This window comes from Zalophus californianus, chromosome 10 (assembly GCF_009762305.2).
Source record: "Zalophus californianus isolate mZalCal1 chromosome 10, mZalCal1.pri.v2, whole genome shotgun sequence".
NCBI lineage: Eukaryota > Metazoa > Chordata > Mammalia > Carnivora > Otariidae > Zalophus > Zalophus californianus.
Window position 1 is genome coordinate 51,900,051 of NC_045604.1, and position 21,698 is coordinate 51,921,748.

The window sequence follows — 21,698 nt, forward strand, 5'->3', positions numbered from 1 at the left end:
TTGTGCCTCCTTCTTAAAGCATAATTGGAAATTGAAGCTGAGGCTGATGCATTGGAGGTTAAATGAAATTAGCACTTAAACAGCTCAGAAAGTAAGTGATACGTAGTTGCTTTGCCTGCAATAGGATGATGACATTTACTAAGCTGATTTGAAGATGGTCCTGTTCTTTTGGTGAGAAATGCTTTCTACTGCACTCTGTCCTGCAAAAAGATTAATTTGAGAGCCAAGCCTATTTCCCCTTGACTAGTTGGGGGCTTGAGATGGATCCTGAATCCTTTCTACATTGCAGAGGTGCAAATTAGTGTCAACATCACACCCTGGCCTATTCATCAGGGGCCTCTGCACTTGAAGAGAAGGGCTCTGAGCATCTTTTACGAAAATGGCTGTGTGAAGACCGAGCTCTGTACTGCAATATTCCTTATCTGAGCATCTTTGTCATGGCAGATAGAAAACTCAGTTACAGCGATTTTACTCATGAGGGTTTATTTTCTTCAGCATCACTTTGTTTCTCCCCCTTGTCTCCCCGACAGGTGTTCCAGAGACGGCAGAACGGCCAAACAGATTTTTTCCGGAAGTGGGCTGAGTACCGTGTCGGCTTCGGGAACCTGGAGGATGAGTTTTGGCTGGGTAATCCTCCTTTGTGCTTTCCCTGGGAACCCTACTCTGGCTTTTTGTCCCTCTCCCTCCTTTCTGTGTCCATCTGGGATGATCAGAAACGCCGTGTCTGTTGGGAAGTCGACAGCTCGTGAATTGCTTTCAGTACCTTTTGCTCTGTTTGGCTCCACTATTGATCTGTTTTTATCTTATTGTGGTGTTTTCCTCTTTGCTCTGTCTCTTCCCATCCTCTTTAATAGTCTCTCATGCTGATGGATCTTGACATGAGGCAACTACAAAGGAAGTGAGCTGTCTGGTGGGGGAGGGGGCGCAGGACACAGCTAGCTGGCTGGTCACCTCTCAGAAGCTGGGCACCCACCGGTCAGCCTGCAGGTCAGGAGAGAGAGAGGAGGCAGTCGCCCTGCCCCAGCTCCCCGGGGGAATCTTATTACCTGACTTGGCAAGGGAAGAGAAAAATGAAAACAGCCTTGGAGGTGTCCTGCCATCTCCTAGAGGTCTGACACAAGCGGGAGGTGCAGATTGAGAACAGAGCTGGTGTGAGAAGGTGAATACACACCCCATCCAGGCAGGTGGCAGGGATGCCAACCCCAGAAAGCAGTAAGTTGATTACCTGCATCTCCCTCTGGTTTAGATTTTCATAGTGCTATGTACAGGGAGGCAGGGGGACAGCAGCATAACCGGGTTCCATATTTGCGGTCTCCTCTCTATATCTTGGTCACTACATCATCCAGGCCTCACTATCTTTCTCCTGAAGGCCACACGACGGCTCCCAACCTGACCTCTCTGCCTCTGGGATCACTCCATTGTGCACATGGCCATCTTCCTCACACCCAAAATCTGAGCTGTGGTTAACCTCATTTGTAAACCCTTTCACTGACTCTTCATCACCACCAGGTGAAAACCAAACCCCTTGGTTGAGGTACAAGGCTCTTTCTAATCTAGCTCTGGAAGCAGCTCCCCGCCACTGAGTACCCCACGCCTCTCACCCTCACCCCCATACACACGCCAACACCAAACTCCAAACCTTCAGAATCACTGCAGCTTCCTCTGCAAGGAATGTTCTCCCAACCCACCATCCCCCTCCTCTGGACACCTTGGTCCCCATCTGTGTATATTCAGAGAGCCAATTAAACTCCTCTTCCTTCGTAGAACCTGTCCTGCCCAATTTTCTCACCCTTTGCCTATGGGAGGATTGGCTACTCCCTCTTTTGTGGGCCCAAAGCAGTGTCCAGTTTTTCTTTCTGTCTCTTTTGACTATGCTACAGAAACTTCTTTCAGGACTGGGACCACATCTTGGTCATGTTTTCATCCCATTGCCTCTTATATATAGTGTCTGAGGTGGTAGGTACTTAAAGTATAGGCACTGATCGGTCTGTCAATGATAAGAATTTATCGAGTACCTATGGGATGCCCAGATCTGTGTTGGCTAATGTAGGTAATAAAACTACACGATAAGAACATTGAGAGAGAAATCAGGTGATAGGAAGTATTTTTACCTTCTGGGAGTTTGCACACAGCTTGAGGGACAAGTACAATGCACACAAATCAGGCACCTGGCAGACAGGGCTCGTGTTCCCCGGACCTCAGCAGTTGTGCACCGATTCCACCATTTTTACATTATCTGTGAAGTGGCTGAACTATCCTGCACTTAAATGTTGTCTATATCACTTGCTTTATTTAATTAAATCAACTGTTTTGTGAAAGAAACTTCATAGAAAGCTAGTTATCACGTGCCAAAACAAAAGGGAGCCTTAAAAATTCATACAAGGAAAAGAAAACAATATTAATATTATAAAATGACAGTTAAATATAGGGGCTCCAAGCCTGATGTTGCTGGCAGTGATACAAATGATGGTTAGCAAGTGTTGGGTGTTTCACCACAAAGTACTAGAACCAAACTGAGACTGAAAGTCAAGGTTAGGATCTGAGTTACAGTTTTTCCTTAAACTATTAAGAAAGAAATAGAATTTGGAAATACCTTTCTCCCTATATGTTTAAGTTTATTTTAGTCCTTATTCCCAAAGTATTTCTTCTATCATGAGAGATGCCATCCCACACTGAGAAACACTGTACTAACCGATGAACTACCAACGAGAAGGCACAGATACTCAGAGAGAGGAGGGGTCAGCTTTGTGGAGGAGGCTTTGGGCAGTCAATGAATAAGAAGAATGCAGGAGGGAAAGGGACAAGAAAAGAGGGAAGGCAGGGATTCTTTTGACATGTGCAAATGGGATAGTAAAGAAACCATTCAACCAGAGGAAAGATGCAGGACAGGGAAAGAAGAAAATAAGGTTAGGTGGGTTGAAGGAAAGCACATTATGGTATCTAAAGCCAGGAAGAGAAGTCTTGATATAATGCCATAGGTAATAGGGAGCCAGTGAGGGCTCTTGAATAGAGGCATGGCTTGGTGATCTATAGTTTGGCAGCAATACTCAGGTTGGGGGTAACTATGACCCATGGTTTATATCCCAAGTTGGGTTCCCCAGAAGCAGAAGCAGAGTTCAAGGGATCTATTAGGGGAGTGCTCTCAGGAGTAGGGGAATGGAGGAAACAAGGTAGAGCAGAGGAAAATATGCAAACGTAATTTTCGTGAGAGATGATCTTTAGTCTGATCCTTAGGAAAGATCTGGATTATGAATTGCTCCTCGGAGTTGGTCCCCACCAGGACAAGGGGGATGGTCTTTCCTACCCCCTACATCAGGCATTAATGTAGGTCTGCTTCAAGATACGGGGGAGGGAGAATGTAGTTGCTAAGGGGAAGTGACTCCTGTTTGGTCAAAGGCAATTGTCCAAGAAGAAGGCAGCTGTGAGCTGTTAGCAGCCAACACATCCAGCAGCTGGGGGACATGTCCACCATCTACTAAGGGCATCCGAGCAGGTACACCCAGGATCCACTATATCCACACAAGCACAAGTCTAGGGTAGGTTGTGGGTCAGCAACCCAGCGAACAGCAAATAGCCCTCAACTTATAATTAAAATGACTCAAACAGGTAGGGAAGCAGAAAGATCCAGGTGGCCCTCAGCCAATAATAGCACCTGTGTAGATTTCAACCTCTTTTTCCACAAAGAGATTAGCCTAAGTAATCTCTAAATACCCTTCCATCACTGCAATTCTTTTATTCTCATCATGGTATACTCTGATAGATATCAGATATGACAGCAAAGCAAAAGGACCTTGGTTCAGTAGGCAGATAGAAATCAGGAGGACTCAGAGATCACCAGCAATGCAAGGTGAGTGGCTCAAAGTCTGGACAGGTAGGTCAAAATCAGAAAGTCCCAGAGTCCAGCCAGCCAGGGCAAACGGACAAGAGAATATACACGAGAAAACATTGCCAAGGAGAATGTGGGCTCACAGAGGTTTGCACCTTACTATTAGACCAAGGTCCGGGAAGCTTAGAGCCCAAAGGGAAGCAGATGGGTGAAAATAACCCCCAGAAGACCAGTGCAGAGGGGGCAAAGCAAACTGTAGCAGGTAGATTAGACAAAAAGGAACTGAAGTCAGGGGGCAAATGGCAATATCCCCTGACCTGGCTATGGGAGCCCCAGGAGGGCTGGAAGCTGAGAAAGGGCAAGGCAGTGTAATACAAGGTGAACAGAATCTCTTTTGCAGGCCACTAGGCGATGGTAGGGTATCTGGCCCTCCTAGGCCCCTAGCGCCTGTCCTGAACTCCTCTATCAGTGTTTCTACCTCTGGCTTCCTATCACTCAAGCCAAAGAATTCACGCCTATGTAATAGCCTTGTCATTTTCACCCAACACCATGGTTTGGAGTGGAAGATGGTAGGGGACAGGGCCAGGAATCCCAAGGCTCAAGGTTTGTCTGCTACTGAGTCAAGACTGGATGTTAGGACCCCTGAGCTGACATGGGGCAGGGCGGGGGGCAGGGGGGATGTACCCACCAGCAGACCAGGGTTTGTCTTTTTGCAGGAGGAGTTTCTGAGTCTGGCAAGGTCTGTCTGATAAATGACCTGAGAAGGGCTGAGGGCAGAAGCAATCCAGATCCCCCTCCCCCTCTGTAACATCCATTGTGAGGCCACAGCCCCATTTCGCTCCCATTTCCAAAGCCGCTGGGACGGGGCCCCCACCTTCTCTGCTCTTCTCCACAGGGCTGGACAACATACACAGGATCACATCCCAGGGCCGCTACGAGCTGCGCGTGGACATGCGGGACGGCCAGGAGGCTGCCTTCGCCTCCTACGACAAGTTCTCGGTGGAGGATGGCAGAAACCTGTACAAGCTGCGCCTAGGGGGCTACAACGGCACTGCAGGTACCCCCGCCCCTGAGCAGACGCCGGGCCGGTGGGTGGGCAGCAAGTACAGCGCCCCCCCACCCCCCTCGGTCTAAGCCTGAACTGCCCCGGGAAGCGGCAGCACCCCCACAGCGTGTGAATTCCCTGCCAGCCAAAGAGCAGGGCGGAGGGAGGGCTGAGAATCACTGGCGCTGGTCCCTTCGGTCCCTAACCACCCAGGTGACCTGAAACCAATTTTTCAGGATTTCAGTTTCCTCATCTGGAAAATCATAATAAGGATGCCTGCCCTACTTCACAAAGTAGTCAGAAAAAGATGCGACCAGTGCAGCAAAAGTACATTTAAAGTTTAAAAAAAAAAAGCGCAGTGTGAGGGCAAAGCATTATTTTTCTTGTCTAGATTAATCAATATGGGCTCTTATCCAATGAGAGTATAATCATCTACTGTCTGGGGAGAAATGCCCCCCTGTGATGACATCCAGGAAAACCATCTTGCAACTCCATATTCTGAGAACACCCCCTCCCCTCAGTAGTCATCATAAGGCCTTTGTCAGGTGCAAGCAAGAGCACTAGAATGACCCTCACTGACCACGTTTCTTTTCATTCCTCCACAAGAACCAAATACATGCTCACGTTTCCTGTATAGATTTTTATGACATTTCTACTAAGTAGAACAACCATCTCTATAAGCTCTGTTGCATTAATAGTTTTATCGGAACATAATATCCAGTCTGCTTCTTAGGCTTTGCCAATCTGTTTCCTGGGTTCTATTATAGCACATTTCATAAAAACCTGTTTTGCCAAACTTTCTACTGTTTGGCACACAGTTATTAGTCCTTTCATTAACTCCAATTTTAGGGCTAAATGCTAGTGTATAATTTTAGCAGCATTTTTATGCCTCTGGGGATTAAGAAGATCATCAAGGTGTTGCCCTTCCGAATACTGCACCTGTCCAAGTATTTCTCTTCTCAGCCACGTGTTGTTACTCCATAGGAAGACATGCTTTGTTATTGTTCATATTGGAGATTATTCCCAATGGCAATTGGTCAGATCTGCCTGAGGTGCCCCTAATGATAGCTCCAATTTACTACACGTTGGGCATAAAAGAACCATTGAAATGGAGTGTATTAAACCAGATATCAGACTAAATCATTTCAAGAAAACCTGATACAATCAACTCCCTAAGATTAGAATGGTGCCTATAGAAAAGTAGTTCTTATTCTTCCCACAGGAAGAAGAGCAAGCCTTGCCCCTTGCTCCCATGTCCCACCTTCCTCCCACCTCTTCACCTGCTCCAGGCCTTTGCTTCTCTCTGCCTCCTGTGGGCCCAGCCACTGCTTCCTTTACCGCAGCTCCGTCTTGCTGCTGGGCCCCATGGAGGGCAGGACTGTGGGACCGCACTCGACTCTCATGTCTCCTAGGCAAATCCTGCCAGCAAACTACCAATCATCATAAATTAATCACACTCTGACCCCTCCCTTCAAGTATTCAGTTCATCTTCCTCAAAAGATGAAAACCTGGGCTTATGTAGGCTGCCCCCTTCTCTGGGCAACTCTACCCAATTGTTGCTCTGTTGAGACCAGAAGGACTCCAGTGGGCAAGAGCCCATCCTCTCTTTCTGGCATTTACCATTGCCCAATTCCCCTGGTCTTTATCTTGACCTGTTGCTCATTTTATTGGCCCTACTGGCAACAATGCATCCCATGGCCTCCAATCCACCTTCAGCCCTTTCTCCTGTCCCCATCTCTCAAGGCTACAAAAATCTAAGTCTCTAGTCAGGACTCTAACTGGAGTAGAACTGAAAATTCCAAATCAAGTTGTCAATAAGAGGTTGTTGAGCAAACCCTAGAAGTTCATTGCACAAGTTACAGGGACTCAAAAGAAGCATAAGACATGGCCTCTGCAAGAACTAAGCATCTATTTTTTTTATTTTTTTTTAAATTCATGATTTCAAAGTGTTCAGGTCAAGAGCTTTTATTTTATTTTTTAAATATTTTATTTATTTATTTGACAGAGAGAGAGACACAGCGAGAGAAAGAACACAAGGAGGGGGAATGGGAGAGAGAGAAGCAGGCTTTCCAAAGAGTAGGGAGCCCGATGTGGAGCTCGATCCCAGGACCCTGGGATCACGACCTGAGCCAAAGGCAGATGCCTAACCAACTGAGCCACGCAGGCACCCTAAACATCTATTTTTTAAAAAGAACCACAAAAGAAATGGTACTCATTTCCAGCTTACCAGGCACTCGTTGGCCTAGGAAGGAACAACATCTGGCTGGTGTCCCAATGGTGAGGGAAGGCAAACCCTGGAAGAGAAGTCACGGAAGGAGCAGTTACCCTGGAGGGAGGGCCCCTGGCTCCCCAGGGCAGGGTGTGAGTTCAGAAGAAACAGAAAGAAGATTGGGGGAGGAAGGGCCTTAAAACCAAGGGACTATGGTGAGCAGTGAGGAGCCATGGTAGGTCCTGAGTCTTTTGGATTTGGGGGTTTTAGGAAGATCAATGTGACGCCATAAACTGAATAAAGTAAATCTGAGTGAAGAACAGAGACCAGTTGTCGGCTGCTGCATTAATCCTGGTAGGAGATAATAGGAGACTTAACTAATGCCAGGAATTAAGAGAAAGGTATAAATCTGAACAGCAGTTTGAGAGAGAAAAACCAAGACTTGGACAATGTACTGAATATATGAGGTGGGTATGAGGCAGAAATGGGAAGGGAAGCCAGATCTGGGGAGGAGATAAAGACCAATGCTGGGATGTGGCCAAGGCAGCTGCAGGCAAACATCGGAGAGGAAGCTGGAGAGCATGCTGCAGGGCAGCGGTTGAGAGCACATTCTAGATTACAGAAGGACAAGCAGGAGATGAGAAGATAGGAGGTGAGTAGAGGCAACAGAGTCAAACCGATGGTAAAGAAAGGGTCCCTAGAGAATAGGATTAATCCAAGAAGTTTTAAAGCTAAAGGATATGAATATGATTTAGGATTGGAGGAGATAAATATGCTAAAATATATAAATATGAAAAAGAAAAAGATAAGAAATCTTTTCTGCCTTCTACCAGACCTGGAAGAAATGGGAAAGAATGAGTTTCAGGGGAGCACCTGGGTGGCTCAGTTGGTTAAGTTTCTGCCTTCAGCTCAGGTCATGATCCCAGGGTCCTGGGATCAAGCCCCACGTGGGGCTCCCCACTTGCGGGGAATCTGCTTCTCCCTCCGCCCGCCCCTGCTCATGCTTACTCTCTGTCTCTCTCTCTCTCCCAAATAAATAAATAAAATCTTAAAAAAAAATAATAAGTTTCAGGTAGTGGGATTAGCTCTCAATGGACACAAAACCAGATTCCTTGGAGAAGATGAAAAGGAGGGGACAGAGACATACTATGTTGAGTTAGGAATCCAACTGATCTGAGGGGATCAGGCTTCCTCATAGGATAAAAATCATCCCCTCAGAGTTAAGCTGTGGCAGGAAGCAGTGGAGGCATTGAGTGGCCACCATGAATGCGGACTCAGATACCACAGATGACCTAGAACGGTGGTCTCTCGTAGTTTAAAGCAACCTCAGAAGCATCTACAATAACTGATTCAACAGCATACGCCCCTTCACGACATCTCCAACCACAAGTCCCACCAAAAGTTTAGCCGATAGTTATAAACTAATTAAAGTTTGATCCCTCGCCTCAAATACTCAATTCATATGAGTCCCCTGCACAACATCCCAGCAAGACAACATCCAGACACCTCTGTTTGCCTCTAAGGCTAGAGATCTTACCGCATCTCCAAGCAGTCTATCCCATATGCAAACTTCCCCAAGATACAGCCCTGCTTTTCCCAACCACTTCTCTGACATGATTAGAATTTTCTCATCATGCTTTCTCCTATGGATAGGAAGTCGAGCTGGCTGAGATCCCTCTTTACATGTGGCACCAATTTCTGAATGTGGGGTTTTGGGTGAGGGTTGACCCGGCCTAATAAACCATGGAGAAGGCCAGGCCGTGGATGCACGGTGGTAACCCAGATTGACTCAAGTGGCCATGGCTCATCACTGTCTCCTCTGGGGACAAAGGAATCATGAATATTGGTGCCCAGTGCAGGCCTAGAAGAAACAGATAGAGGTATGAGGTGGACTGAGTGGACAGAGCTCTGAGCAGAAAGTCAGAGGGATGAGGAAATGGGTTGCTGAGAGCAGCAAGGAAGCAGCTGACCCAGGGGTTAAGGTAGAGTAGAGTTCCGTACAGCCCAGCTGAGGAAATGGGTGGAAACGGGAGAGGTAAATGGAAGGTCCCTTAAGTGGAGGCTAGGTGTGTTGGGAGTGGGTCAAATGTCCAGACAATCCTGACAAAAGAGGGACAAATCAGATGGCCTTACGAAAGCATCTTTTTTTTTTACAGGGGACTCCCTCAGCTATCATCAAGGACGCCCTTTCTCCACAGAGGACAGAGACAATGATGTTGCAGTTACCAACTGCGCCCTGTCCTACAAGGGGGCCTGGTGGTATAAGAACTGCCATCGGACCAACCTCAACGGGAAATATGGAGAGTCCAGGCACAGTCAGGTAGGTGAGGCTCGCCGCCGTTATGAATGACCCAGGGCTGTGAAACCCACCGTCACTTAGCTTTATGTGTTCAGTGCACAAGTGGGTGCACTTACATTTCCCTTTGTTAAAAAAAAAAAAAACTCAGTCTTGAGAAAGGACCATCGTGAAGAGGAAAGTAAGGCAGGCCCTGAAATAAGGGCAGGACAAAGCAGAAACCAGAGGAGAGAAAGAGAAGCATTTGGACTCAGAAGTTAGAACTCACCCAGAGAAGCCTTTGATCACCACTACGTTCCATTTCATTTCTTCATCTAAACCATCCCATGGAGAGCTTATCAATTTTAGGAACAGCTTCACAGGCTCAACCTTATCTAAAGAAGGGTCCCAGGAAAGGAGAGATCAGAAAAACCAGTGTAAACTGGACTATGTTTCCCCATTAGAGACTTCAAGTCCACAGGCTGGGCTGGGTGATACGATGAACAACTGGGACTTTCCCAGTTTTAGCACCCAAAGGCCAGCAGCCAGGGAAACCCCTCAGTCTTGAGCCAACCAAGATGGCTGGTCACCATGGGTGGAAACTACCTGACTCTCCCATCAGGAGTGAGCAGTCAAACACAATCATTCTCCACAAAATGCTCGTATACTGTTGGGATTCTGAAATTCAACACCAATAACCGGTACATGCAAATCTTAAAAGCCAAAAACATAAAGCTGGCAGTAAAAAATGACCTGATGTACAGGCCTGATGAACACTCAGGCCACAGGCATGCTTAAAAAGAAAAGCTGGAAAGAGACCCAGCTCCTTGGACAGTATCAGGAGCTGGGCCGCAAAGCTTCCCGTTAGTGGAGAATGGCTAAGTCCTCATCTTGGATTCCCTGTTCCTGGTGTTGTCCCTCTTTTCAAGCTGGGTGTTCCACCGGCGGGGGGAGGGTGGGAGGTGGTGACCTGACATGCATGTCTTTCTCCTTCCTAGGGGATCAACTGGTACCACTGGAAAGGCCACGAGTTCTCCATCCCTTTCGTGGAGATGAAGATGCGCCCCTACAACCACCATCTCACGGCGGGGAGGAAACGGCGGTCCTTGCAGTTCTGAGCAGTGGGCGGCCACGGGCCGACTGACCTTTTCTGTCATTTGTTTGTATTTTATAATATGAAACAAGGGGTGGGGGGTAAGAGTACTGTGCTTTGCAACAAGGGAAGGGTGTTGGAGGAAGCAGGATGTAGCTTCTCGTGGGTGCCTGCTGTCCCAGGCCTGGGCCTCGGTCTCCATGCTCCCTCCCCCGTAGTCATCCTTAACCTTCGCCTCCTTTCCCACCAAGGAGGGCAAGTCTGGAATGTTTTAAAGAGACCAACTTAAAGCAAGTCCTGGGGTCAGATTGCTATGGCACCAGGCCTTCTTTCCCTGGACTCCCAGGAGTTGCCTTTCACTCCCAGATATTTGTGCTCTGGTCACTGCCTTGGATGGCCAGGTTCTCACAGCAGCCCCTGGGAGAAGCCTCGGGAAGAGAGCTCTGCCATCAACAGCCCTTCAGAGGAAACAGAGTAACCTCACCCCATCCCAACAATCCAAGTCCTTTTTAGTGGGCCAAAGATTCTCGTCTTCTGACACTCTTACCAGCCAAGTGTCCTATTACCTTTTAAGAGCGGTGGCCTCCTTCCCAGCCCCAATTAATCCTGTGCTCCGTCCATCCTACCCTTAGGCCCCCACGGCCCCACAAGCCCAAGGCATTGTCCACACCTGGCTCTGGGCTGCATAGTGGCTGTGTTCCCTGAGGGTCATAAGTCATTGCCCCCTCTCTAGGGTCAGCCAGACAGAACTTCCCTTGTGGGTGAAAGGGGGAGATGGTTGCGGGTTGAGCACTTTGGGGTCAGACACTGAGGAAAGGACAAAAGTAGAAATCAGGGCATCTGCCATTTGAGATTACAGGTACCGTGGGAAACACAGACCTTACTTAGCTCTATTTTCTTATTTCTGGTCCTATTTGTCATGGATTTTTTTTTTTTTTTTTTCTGAATTGCAAACGGAAGGCCTCATTTCTGTGTTCAGCCAAGCTCTCCTTAATGTGGGTGGCTTAATAAGGGTCAGAAGAAGAAGTTATATGACCAGTCAGCCATTCCCCTGACTGATAATTCCTGGAAAGAGGTGAAATTCAGGAGGAGATTGTTTTTGTTTTTTGCTCTTTTTTGTTCCTGTGGGAAATAGGAATGACCTCTGTAATGAGTTGACATCATGAGAAGCCTTTCTCCATCTTCTTTTATTATTCTGCCTCTGAAAGGAAAAATGAAAAGTGCCAGAAGAAATTACATCTGGAAATCCAAAGGTGAATAGGGGATGACTGTGTGCCTACCTCCCATTTTATGAGATGTGCTGTCTTCACTACGGTGATTTGATTTTTAAGCCCAAGAGAGCTGAAGGCTCTAAAATCCATGACCCTTTGGCTTCTCTAAATCCAATGTCAGCGGTAGCTATCCCTGAGGCATCTGCCAAAATACACTCCTGGCTCCCCAGCTGCCCTCCCCTTTGCCCCTCGCGTTCCTCTTCTGTTTTCTGTAATGCCCATGGTTAGCCAAAGTGGGTCATTTGTTCCTTCCCCAACCAGTTGCCGGAAGAGCTGGAGAGTTGGCAGTTTCCTAATGGAAACAACTACACTCTAACCCAGCTCTGATCCCCAGGAAAGGACAGTCCCTTGGGCTGCTGATCACACTTTATGTGGATGAAGCTGGCTGCCACTAGCTGCAGGCACCCTGCCTTAGCGGGCCTCCAAGGCCTTGCCCACCACTCTGTGAGGCTGTGACTGACAAACCTGGGGCTTGGAGACATGGAGACCACATCACCATTTCTCAGGTCAGCATGGGCTTCAAAAGAACTAGGAGAAGGAGGAAGAAAGGGAAACAGTCCTTTCAAGAAACATGTAAATTAAATGTGATTCAGCTAGAGAGTGGGAAACCAATGAATAGTAGGGAGCACACTGAAAGGAAACTGGGGGCTAAGGTATAGGCCCATCTCTGCCATGTTGTTTGCTCTGTGACATCATCAGGGAGCTGGTTTTCTCTCTCCAGGCCTCAGGTCCCCCCTGTTGAATGGAAGCTTGGACTAGAATGGCTATCAACTTCCTTTTTGGTTTTGATAGTCAATAATGCTAGTTTCTGATCTGAAAATCTAAGTAGAAATTGGCATTGATGAGAGAGCATGACTAGTAATGGAAATTCACCAGAAGCCCTGCTTTATTTAGGAAGGAAGGAAGGAAAGAAGGAAGGAAGGAAGAAGGAAGAAAGGAAGATTCAGAAGTCATAAATAAAACACACACACACACACACACACACACACACACACACACAGGAAAAAACACTGCAGAAAAGGTAATGCCAAGTAAGAGGCTGAGTCCCTTTTGCCCATAAAAGCAGAGCCCAGGGGCCTGGGTGGTACCAGTACAGCCTACCTCATCAAGGGACCTGAAACAAAAAGAGATTATGATTCCTTGTGTGGTCAGTTCAGGTGAAAGCCAGAAAGTATCAGTGGAAACCAAAACTCGCTTTTCATTACAACCATTTTACCCTATGGAACATTTTTATAAATAGTATCTGCAGCATTGCCTGAATTCATTTCAAAAACTTTTTAAAGCAAGAAAAGGACTTCAAAGATTAGCTCACCCAACCTCCTATAAAAGGATGTATAGATTCCTTTTATTAAGTTGAGTGATTTTCTCATGAGCTTTTACCATCTTCAAGAGACACTGTGCCCGTTCTCTCCCTAAGATCCATGATCAACTAAGCTCAGAGCTTCTTAACTTCACTCACTGATTCCTGCTTATCTTGTTCCTCCAAATTTGTGTTCTTCCCAAGGGTGGATCCAGTAAGCGATATTCACAATGCACTCACCTACACACACCACTTGCTCTCAAGGGACTCACAGGAATAGAAGTGGACTCTGCCCAGAGGCAATTTAAGTGCAGGATTAGGATTTAATCCCAATCCTAATATAGGCATTTACAAACCAACAAAACCTACCAATGACTGCAACAGACCCACTGCCTAGATCCAAGATCCAGTTTTTCCTTTTCTCATTTCCCCATCAGATAAAGACAGTTCCCAACACAGTAACTCCCGTTCTTCAGGGTTCTTTCTGGAAGGTGGGAGAGGGCGGCGGGGGGTGGAGACCACAAATCTGTGGAAAACACCCGCTGGCTTTTAGACTGGATTTAACTGGAGGAGGGAGACTTGCTAAGTGTGGCCACAAGGTGGCGATCACCATCCCCAGTCACGGCCAGTAACTATGAAACATGGTGGGGATTGAGGACAGCCAGCCCCTCGGGGTCTCCAGAACTCACACCAAACCAAGTTTCAGGAAAACCAGCCAACTGATTTGCACACGGGATTGAATTGTTAAAGAAAAAGAACAATAAAAACGGCAGCAAGGAAATGCAGAGCAAACTTCCATAAATAGTTAAATCCACCCTACGCCTCACCTACACGCCCCCCAACTGGGCTGCCCAAGCAGAGGTAAGCCACCTCCCACCCTGTTCCCTGGAAACCAACCAGTTCCCTGCACACTGAAAACTGTTATGTCAAAGACAAACCCGAAGAACCAAGGTTGCCAATGAGCTCAATGCCAAACCAAACAACCTTAATCACATTTATACTTTTAAAATCTGGTCCCAGCACAGAGCTGTAGATTAAGGGACAGTAGGTCATTATGGAATCGTTTCAAAGAGCTCTTTTAAAAGCATCAGTTGAGGAAAAGTGGAACCTATGAGCAGTAAATGCACCAAGCTGAGGAGGCTGAAATAGACGAGCTCATGACCTGGACTTGCAAGTATTCCTGGGAAATGAAAACATTTTTCTTCTTTTTCTTTTTTCTTTCTTCCTTTTTCTTTTCTTTTCTTTCTTTCTTTTTTTTTTAAATTTTAATCTCTGCCCAGAATTTCAGGAAAGGTAGAACTACTTATTCAGGGTCTGTGCTTGCTTTTGATCACTTGACTCCTATTCAGTCTCATTCCTACTTCCTTTTCTTTCCCTCCAAAGCGGACACTCTTCTTGTATCTCACTGTCTAGTCCTAAAACTTTGAAAAGGAAAGATTCAAACTTCAGTTTAGTTCCAATAATCCCACAGAAGATGGAATAATTTGTTCATTGGCTTCAAACTTGCCAAGGTCTTGGGACCTTGGAGGCCTGGGGGGGCGGGGGAGATCTCTGAAGTTTGGGAGTCTGCCTCTTACACAAAGCTCCAGATGCCAGGAGCAGCAGACTCAGCTCCACCCAACCTCCCTGGGTGGCCCGTCTTTCTCCAGATATCAGTAACAGAGAGGTTCCACGCTCAGGAAAGGCGAGACAACATGCTGGCTTCTGGGTGATGCCTGTAGCCTCTCTCTGGCTAGATCTCCTGGTCCTTTGGCCATGTTCCCAAACATCTTTGACTAAATGCTCCCCCATACTTTTGTTTCTTCCATAACTCCACCCCACACAAATGTGACCAAGTTTCCCTCAACTGTACTCTAGCATTTTGGCACCACCAGGCCAAATGAGAATTCACAGAAAATGAGATCTCCAAAAGCAAGGAGGGAAAAAAGGTCTAGTATACTTAAGTGGGTGTGTTGTATAGATACAGGTCCAGTTTGAAAGAATGGCTCTGGTTCATGCTAATGGTAGCCACATTTGATTTGCTTATGTCCATTCTGTGTACTTCAAGCTTTGAGAAATAGCAGGGAAGAAGAAAACATAAAATATAAAACATAAAATAAAATAAAACAAATAAAAGAAGCTGATGGATGATTGGAGACTGAAAGCAAGCCTTCTACCAATGGCCCACAGTAGAAGTACAGAGAGCAAGTGTAAGGGTCTAGGGACCTGCATTAATTCCTTGAGTTCTGGTTTCACCTCCCACCAGAGAGCTCCTGTCAGTTCACCACCTCAGGAGAAACTAAGGCACCAGAGCCCTGTCACTGCAGAAAATGAGAAGCAGAAGGGCTTAACCAGTCCTGCTTGGACCTCACTTTTCCTTCACAGCACTCGCAAGCCTGATTTGTCATCTCCAGCATTTCTGAGTAATTTTTCAAGGTCACCCCTTGCCTGAAGCATGACTTCATTGCACCTGCAGCACTTCATTGTCCAAATGTCCTTGGCAAATCTCACAGTCTTTGGACAGTGTTGCATTTTCTCCAAACCAGAAATCCTCCCTCCTTCCCAAGCTTAATAAGGCTATTGCAGAGTATCCAAATAACACAGCTCTTGTTTCTCAGATAGCTCTGCCCCCTCTGTTAACTTGACAAATCAGCTCCTCCTTGTCTGCTGTGAGGCTGGGCTGATGCTAAATTTCCAATTCAGAAACATTTAACCCTTTTCGGTCTCACCGAATCTGCCCTTCCAGGTACTGGCTTTGGCTCATTGGCACCATGGGCTCATGGAAGCAGAGCAAGATCCCAGGAGGCCTGAAACATCTAAGCCACGGAGAGGGTCCAGATGTGTGACCAGGAGGCAAGTGCTCCAAGGAGAACTATTGTTTTCTTCCCATTTCTGGTTTAGCAGCCCCAGGGACACCCTGTGTTGCCAACATCCTGCCATCGGATGCCACTGTGTTCAATGCTGCCTCCAAAAGACAAACGTTGGGAACATATCTTCAGAGCAGGAGGGAACTGGAGACCATCTAACCTGACTCTCTCATGTCATACTTCAGGAAAAAGAAGTCCAAAAACGTTAAGCAACTTGCCCAAGTTCACACAGCTAATTAGTAACAGAGCTGAGATCAGATCTGGCATAGGCCTTTTAATACTTCTCCCCCAAAATAAAGACTAAGAGAAATGGTATTTATTACACTCCTACTACTTTCTAGATGTACTGTGCTAGGAACTTTACCTGTATTACTTCATTAAATCCTCACCACAGCCCTGACTCAAGTTTAACCATTTGACAGATGAGGAAATGGAGGCACAGAAAAGTTTAGTGACATGCCCAAAGTCACATAGGTCTAAGGAGAGCCATAATCGAATCCCTCTGTCTAATTCTAAAGCCCTTGCTTTTGCCCTGTCAGGAGACTGCTGCCCCTTCTACTTGTTTAGCCAAGTGGCCGCCATCTTGGATTTACTAATGTTTGCACAAAGGGGCTTCTGAAGCCACTTCTCTCTGTCTTCTAAGAAAAGGGAGTTCTTATGTTGTTTTTTGCCACATACTCCAGGGGACCTTCCACCTCACCATCAGAAGTAAGAAACAGCCAGATAGCTCTTTCCTTTTCTTTCTTTCTTTTTTTTTCTCTTTTTATGTTTTTAATTGGGGAGGTAAGAAAAAGTTCCACAGCAGGTTGGTAGCAGTTAAAAAAGACTAGGACACAAACATTACGTCCCCAACCCTACTCCTTTGGGAATATAGTGGCCTCTTTCCCACCCAACATTAGAAGAGTAGGGAATTCCAGAGTCATTCTTCTCAAACTGGGTAGACAGGGTTGGCAAGATTGGGGAGAATAAACATGGTGCATGTTTCTGGATCACCAGTTTTACTCCAGAACTTAAGAGGAAAGGAGTTATATTATTAGTATATTGAAACCAATATAGGCAGTATCAAACGTAGAAATCCCATGAATTTTTAGGCTAAAACTAGCAGGCTGCAGACTGAGTGGGCTCTTTCCTCCCAGACTTTCATGAGTACCATGAGAGTGTCCTCGTAGGGACACATCAGTGGAAAAATTGGGGAATGAAGATAGAGGAAGGCAGTAGACGGATGTTACTTACTCCCCTTTTCCAACCTGCCTCTACCTCCTCAGTGGGGATGTGTGTTGTCATGGGGTCTCAGAGAACAGTTAGGTACAATCTCAGTTCTCTTTGCCATACTGAGGAGTTTAGAAGGAAATTGGTACTGGGTAAATTGTATCTTTGGCAGCCAGGCCCAAACTCCAGAAATGAACCCCTTCCTCTCAACTGAACACTACTTAGCCATAAAGGAATAGATTTCCCCAAGAAAGAACTTGACATTTCATGGTCCTCTCCCATGTGGAGGCTGCTGGGGGAAGGTGAGATACCTCTGTGTTAGATGCAGCAGACGCCATGGTTTCTACAAAAATGTCAGCCAAGTAAGTGCCCCCCTACCAACCCCCTTTCCCTGCCCATGCCCTCTAGATTCACACCATGGTTCCACAGACTCAAGGGTCAAAATCTAGATGCGTTACCAATAACATCAGTCTCCTCCTTCTTATCCTGAACACACACCCAGGCATCCAGTCATTCCGACTTCAGATGCACCCCAGGCCCACGGGGCCTCTCAGGTACCCTGAGCAAGTCTCTGTGACTTTGAGGGAGCTGTTATGTTGGGCCCGGGCAGCTGAAACCCACCCTGGTGGTCTCTAGATTGTTGTTCTGAGAAACCATAAGCACCGAATCCTCCAGGCCCCCCGAATTTGAGTTTGTCGTTTTAACCTTTAACGGCCTTTTCAGGTAAAAATAACACCGACCAATTTACTGCCTTTGTAGCTACACTGTGCTTGGGAAAAGCATTTACTTAAAAGAAAGACTGGAAGGAAGAAAAAAAAAAAACAAGAAGAAAATGGAGTACATACTCCTCAGGTGATGTACACTTTAATGAACTGAAATAAAAGTAAAAACAGAGGATGGGAGAGGAGAAGCCAACCTCCCCCTCCTTTCGTGGCACTGTAGCTCAAAGACTGGAATCTCCGCTTGTTAACCATTGTTAACTAGTATTTTTAGTCCTGATTGCTTTTAGCTTCTGTATAGTTCCTTTTTTAAACACATTTTCTATACGTCAATAAAAGATCCGGAAGGAATGGTGTGCGTCTTCTGAGTCCTGTGGGGAACTGGGGAGGCATGCCTTTCTTAATGGCCAGCCTGCCTTCTCCTTTTCTCTGGGCCTCCTCCCCTCCAGGTTTACCACCACTTCTGCCAAAAGATCTTCTCTGCATCACCTTGTTCTCATCCCTGAAGGTCCTGCTACTCCACCTGTGTCCTTTGCCGTCCTTGATCCTGTTCTCTCATTATAGCCTTGCTGCCCCTACCTTCCTTCCTGTTCCCACTATCTACTCTTCCTCTCTCTGCCTCTCTCTCTCTTCCTCTTCCACCTCCCACCCGCTCTGAATTCTTCATCTCACCCATTGCTTTTACCCTCAGAAGAGGTCCCTGACGGGTGCTAGCCTCTACTGGATGCCCCAGCTTCACCCAGACCGGTCTGGTCTATGGTGTGGAGCCCTTGATAGGCCACAAAGACTGACTTGCTGTCCGGTTCCCTTGACCCTAGAGTGCCCAGTGGTAGCTGGATCTCCAAGGCTCTAGTGCCATCTAGGGGCACTGGCAGAGACTATTTAATTATCCTAACTTGCCCAGCCTGTCTATCCTCAGCTCAGTCTCCAGCTCCTGTGACCACCTGCCTCTCAGGCGTGGTCACCTGGGAAAGCATTCCCCCTTTCCCTCCCTTGAAAATGAGCCCTGTGCACATTGTAAGATCAACTCTCACCTCCAGACCCTACAGGTAAGACCCGGCCAGGTAACAGCCCGAAGAGCAGGGGCATGAGGGAAACTTCCATCCAGCTCAGCTCCACAAGCATGCAAGGTAGAAGTGTAGAGGAGACAGTAACAGAGCAGAGTTGGGGGCCTGAGCCCAGACAAGTCCTCCCCACACCCTCATTGGAGAGGGAGGGGCATTCCAGGAGACTACCTAAGGGGAGGGGCGTCTACCTGTCTGAATCTTATGACAGTAGGTATTACCCAAGGGGGACGGTGAGGAGGAAACCGCACAAATCAGAGTAAGAGGGCATGGAACATCATAACCTGTAGAAGCAGGGCTAGGAGTGGCAGAGTCTTCATGTGCTCCCGGCTCCCTGGCACCCCAGAAGGAGTCTGATGACAGAGATCGCCACAGGCCAGGGGTAGATGGAGCCTTATGAAATTCCAAGGCAAAGAGGGAACAGTGTTTCTCCATGTTCCCATGTTAAAAGGGAGATAGAATACCTTTAAAGAGGACTTAGAGAATACTTTAAAAATTTGGAAATAAAATTGTTTTTTTAAGTTCCATTCCTCCCAGGATTTTCTAGGCTCCAGCAGTCCTGTTCCCAAACCTAGGCCACGTGAGCAACAGGGTCAAAAACCCCAGCTTCCAGTCACATGGCAGTCTCCCACTGAAGCACCTGCCCTGTGCCAACACTTTTCAGAGCCTGTTCCCTGTGGCTCATTTCCTCTTCCCTCATAATTTCTTAAAAAACATTTCTGTGAAGGCAGCAAGAGAAGACCTTTAAAAGCAGCCCCATTTCCTGGTCTTCTTTGAAATAAGCCACCCCGGAAACCCACACCTCAGGATGGTGTTACCTGAGGAGGGACCGTTGTAATATGCAGATAAAGCCCATGGCCTGAATTTCACTCTGGGTGTTATCTGGGAAATGGAAACTAGACGTATACAGTGGAACTTAAAGGAATTTCAGTAATTAGTATTTATTCTTGAGGTGGCTGAATGCTAACATTATGTTTTAACTTAAATGAGTATGATTCACCCATTGCTTAAGACCTCTGGGTGCATTTACAAAGATCTGAACACAAATTTAATAATTGCTGTGTTGTGGAAATGAAGAACTGCCACAGGGAAAATTAAAAGTGGATTATTAAGCAAGAGAAATGTTAGCAGCATTAGTAATCAGTGCAATTACCAAGAACCCAACCTAAACACAGTAGCGTCTTCTCTCCCACAATGACCCCAGTGGCCCTGGGGACATGTGCCTCCACAGCCACCTCTTGCCAGTCAGCAGAAGGACATCATTAAGGAATAAGGGCTCCTGGGACCCATCTCTCCTCTCATGTGATGTGCACTTGTACGCTCCACTCCACTGCTCAGGCTTTCCAAGAATCCTAGAAAGAACATGTATTGGACTCATAAATCCACACATAACCATGTCTCTTGTTCTTCTTTCCTCATGTCACAATCTGAGTTCAGTGAATACCTACCATGGATCCGACCCAATGCTGGCTCTGGATGGCCGGGGACAAAGGCCTGGTCCCTCCTTGAAAAGATAGAGTCTCTTTTTGCCTCATTCTCTTTCCATCCACTTGCACCAAATTCCCTGCTCCCCAGCCCAGATGTTCCATACATATGTGGAGGAAGCCCTGCACTTCAGAGGTTTTAAAATAGGTTAGGGTAAAATTTCCAAATGTATGTTTACACATTCATGAGGAACTGGGAAGAGATGTACAGTAAAAGAACTCAGTTAAATAGGATGAGGGTTGTCATTTCAATATGGACAATATTTTTTTTTAAACTCAGACACATTTCAACCACTTCAAATGTTAGGGAGTGGCAATTAAGGAGCTCCTCGAATCCAAAAAGCTAACAGAACCTTCTCAAAGGACTGATTACTATAGAATCTTCCTTGGTTGGGGGAGCAGAGGGGAGGGAGGGCAGTCCAAAAGGTTCTGGTACTTTTAGATGTTGATGCCCTTTAATGCTTGAAATGAGACTTGCTATGATCAGAGATCACAGCTAAGAACTCATTCATAGCTTGTGTGAAAGCTTTGGGTCTACTCTTCGTGACAAACAATAAGCCCTTTGGAGATTTCTGGGAAATGAGTATAAATCACAAGAAATGCAGTAACAATTATGAAAATTCAATATGCTAGCTGTACAGGAAATTTAAAGATCCAAGAAAAACAGGGAGAACAATGAAGAAATGTATAAATTACTTCTGGGCGCAGGGAGGTACCCACCGTGATTTGTGACCCACGCTCACTTTTTATGACTTTTTTTTCCATAAATAAAACCCACAGAGTAATAACCAAAATTTATATTTACAACCAAAGCTACATGGAAACAATGACAACCTAGGTTGCTATCAAAGGCAACTCAGCTGACTTGTTGACACAGGAGCATGAGGAATCACCAAAGAAGGTCAAGGTGGAAACACCTGTCCTCCTCTCCAACCATCCCAACCCCATCTGTACCATTTAAAGACCTTGAGAGGTATTCATGTAAATTTAGTCTTCAACATTTTCTCTTCCAAAGAAACGACCTGAATTTTAACTCGGTTTGAAATGCCCATGCTTGCTACGAGGCAGGGTTTTAATACAGCAGTGCTCTTGGCATTTTGGTCAGATAATTCTTTGTTGTGGGAAACTGTCCTGTGCATTGCAGAATCCTTAGCAGCATCCTTGGCTCTTCCCTACAGAATTCCAGGAGAACCACCTCCATCCTACAAGTTGCAACAACCAAAAGTATCTTCAAACACTGGCAAATGTAATTTTGTTGTGGGGGGCAAAATCTCCCTCAGTGGAGAAGCACTGTTCATAGGGAGATTTATCACAAAAAGATGACTTCAATCCAGATGTCATCAAAGCAACATTTTAA

General features: G+C 46.4%; 1 protein-coding gene across 6 annotated transcripts in view; it reads left to right on the forward strand.

Moving 5' to 3' along the window:
* TNR (tenascin R) overlaps positions 1-19,014 on the forward strand; it is a 424,235-nt gene extending 405,221 nt beyond the window's left edge. For 4 of the 6 annotated variants that reach the window (XM_027613061.2, XM_027613063.2, XM_027613062.2 and 1 more), the window contains 4 exons: positions 531-627; positions 4,722-4,883; positions 9,237-9,400; positions 10,354-19,014. In XM_027613061.2, the coding sequence (XP_027468862.1) occupies positions 531-627; positions 4,722-4,883; positions 9,237-9,400; positions 10,354-10,473 (543 nt within the window). In that variant the 3' untranslated portion in view covers positions 10,474-19,014. The remainder of the gene's footprint in view (positions 1-530; positions 628-4,721; positions 4,884-9,236; positions 9,401-10,353) is intronic. The other 2 variants (XR_003523289.2, XR_003523290.2) reach the window with 2 other exon arrangements.
* The last annotated feature ends 2,684 nt before the right edge of the window (positions 19,015-21,698 follow it).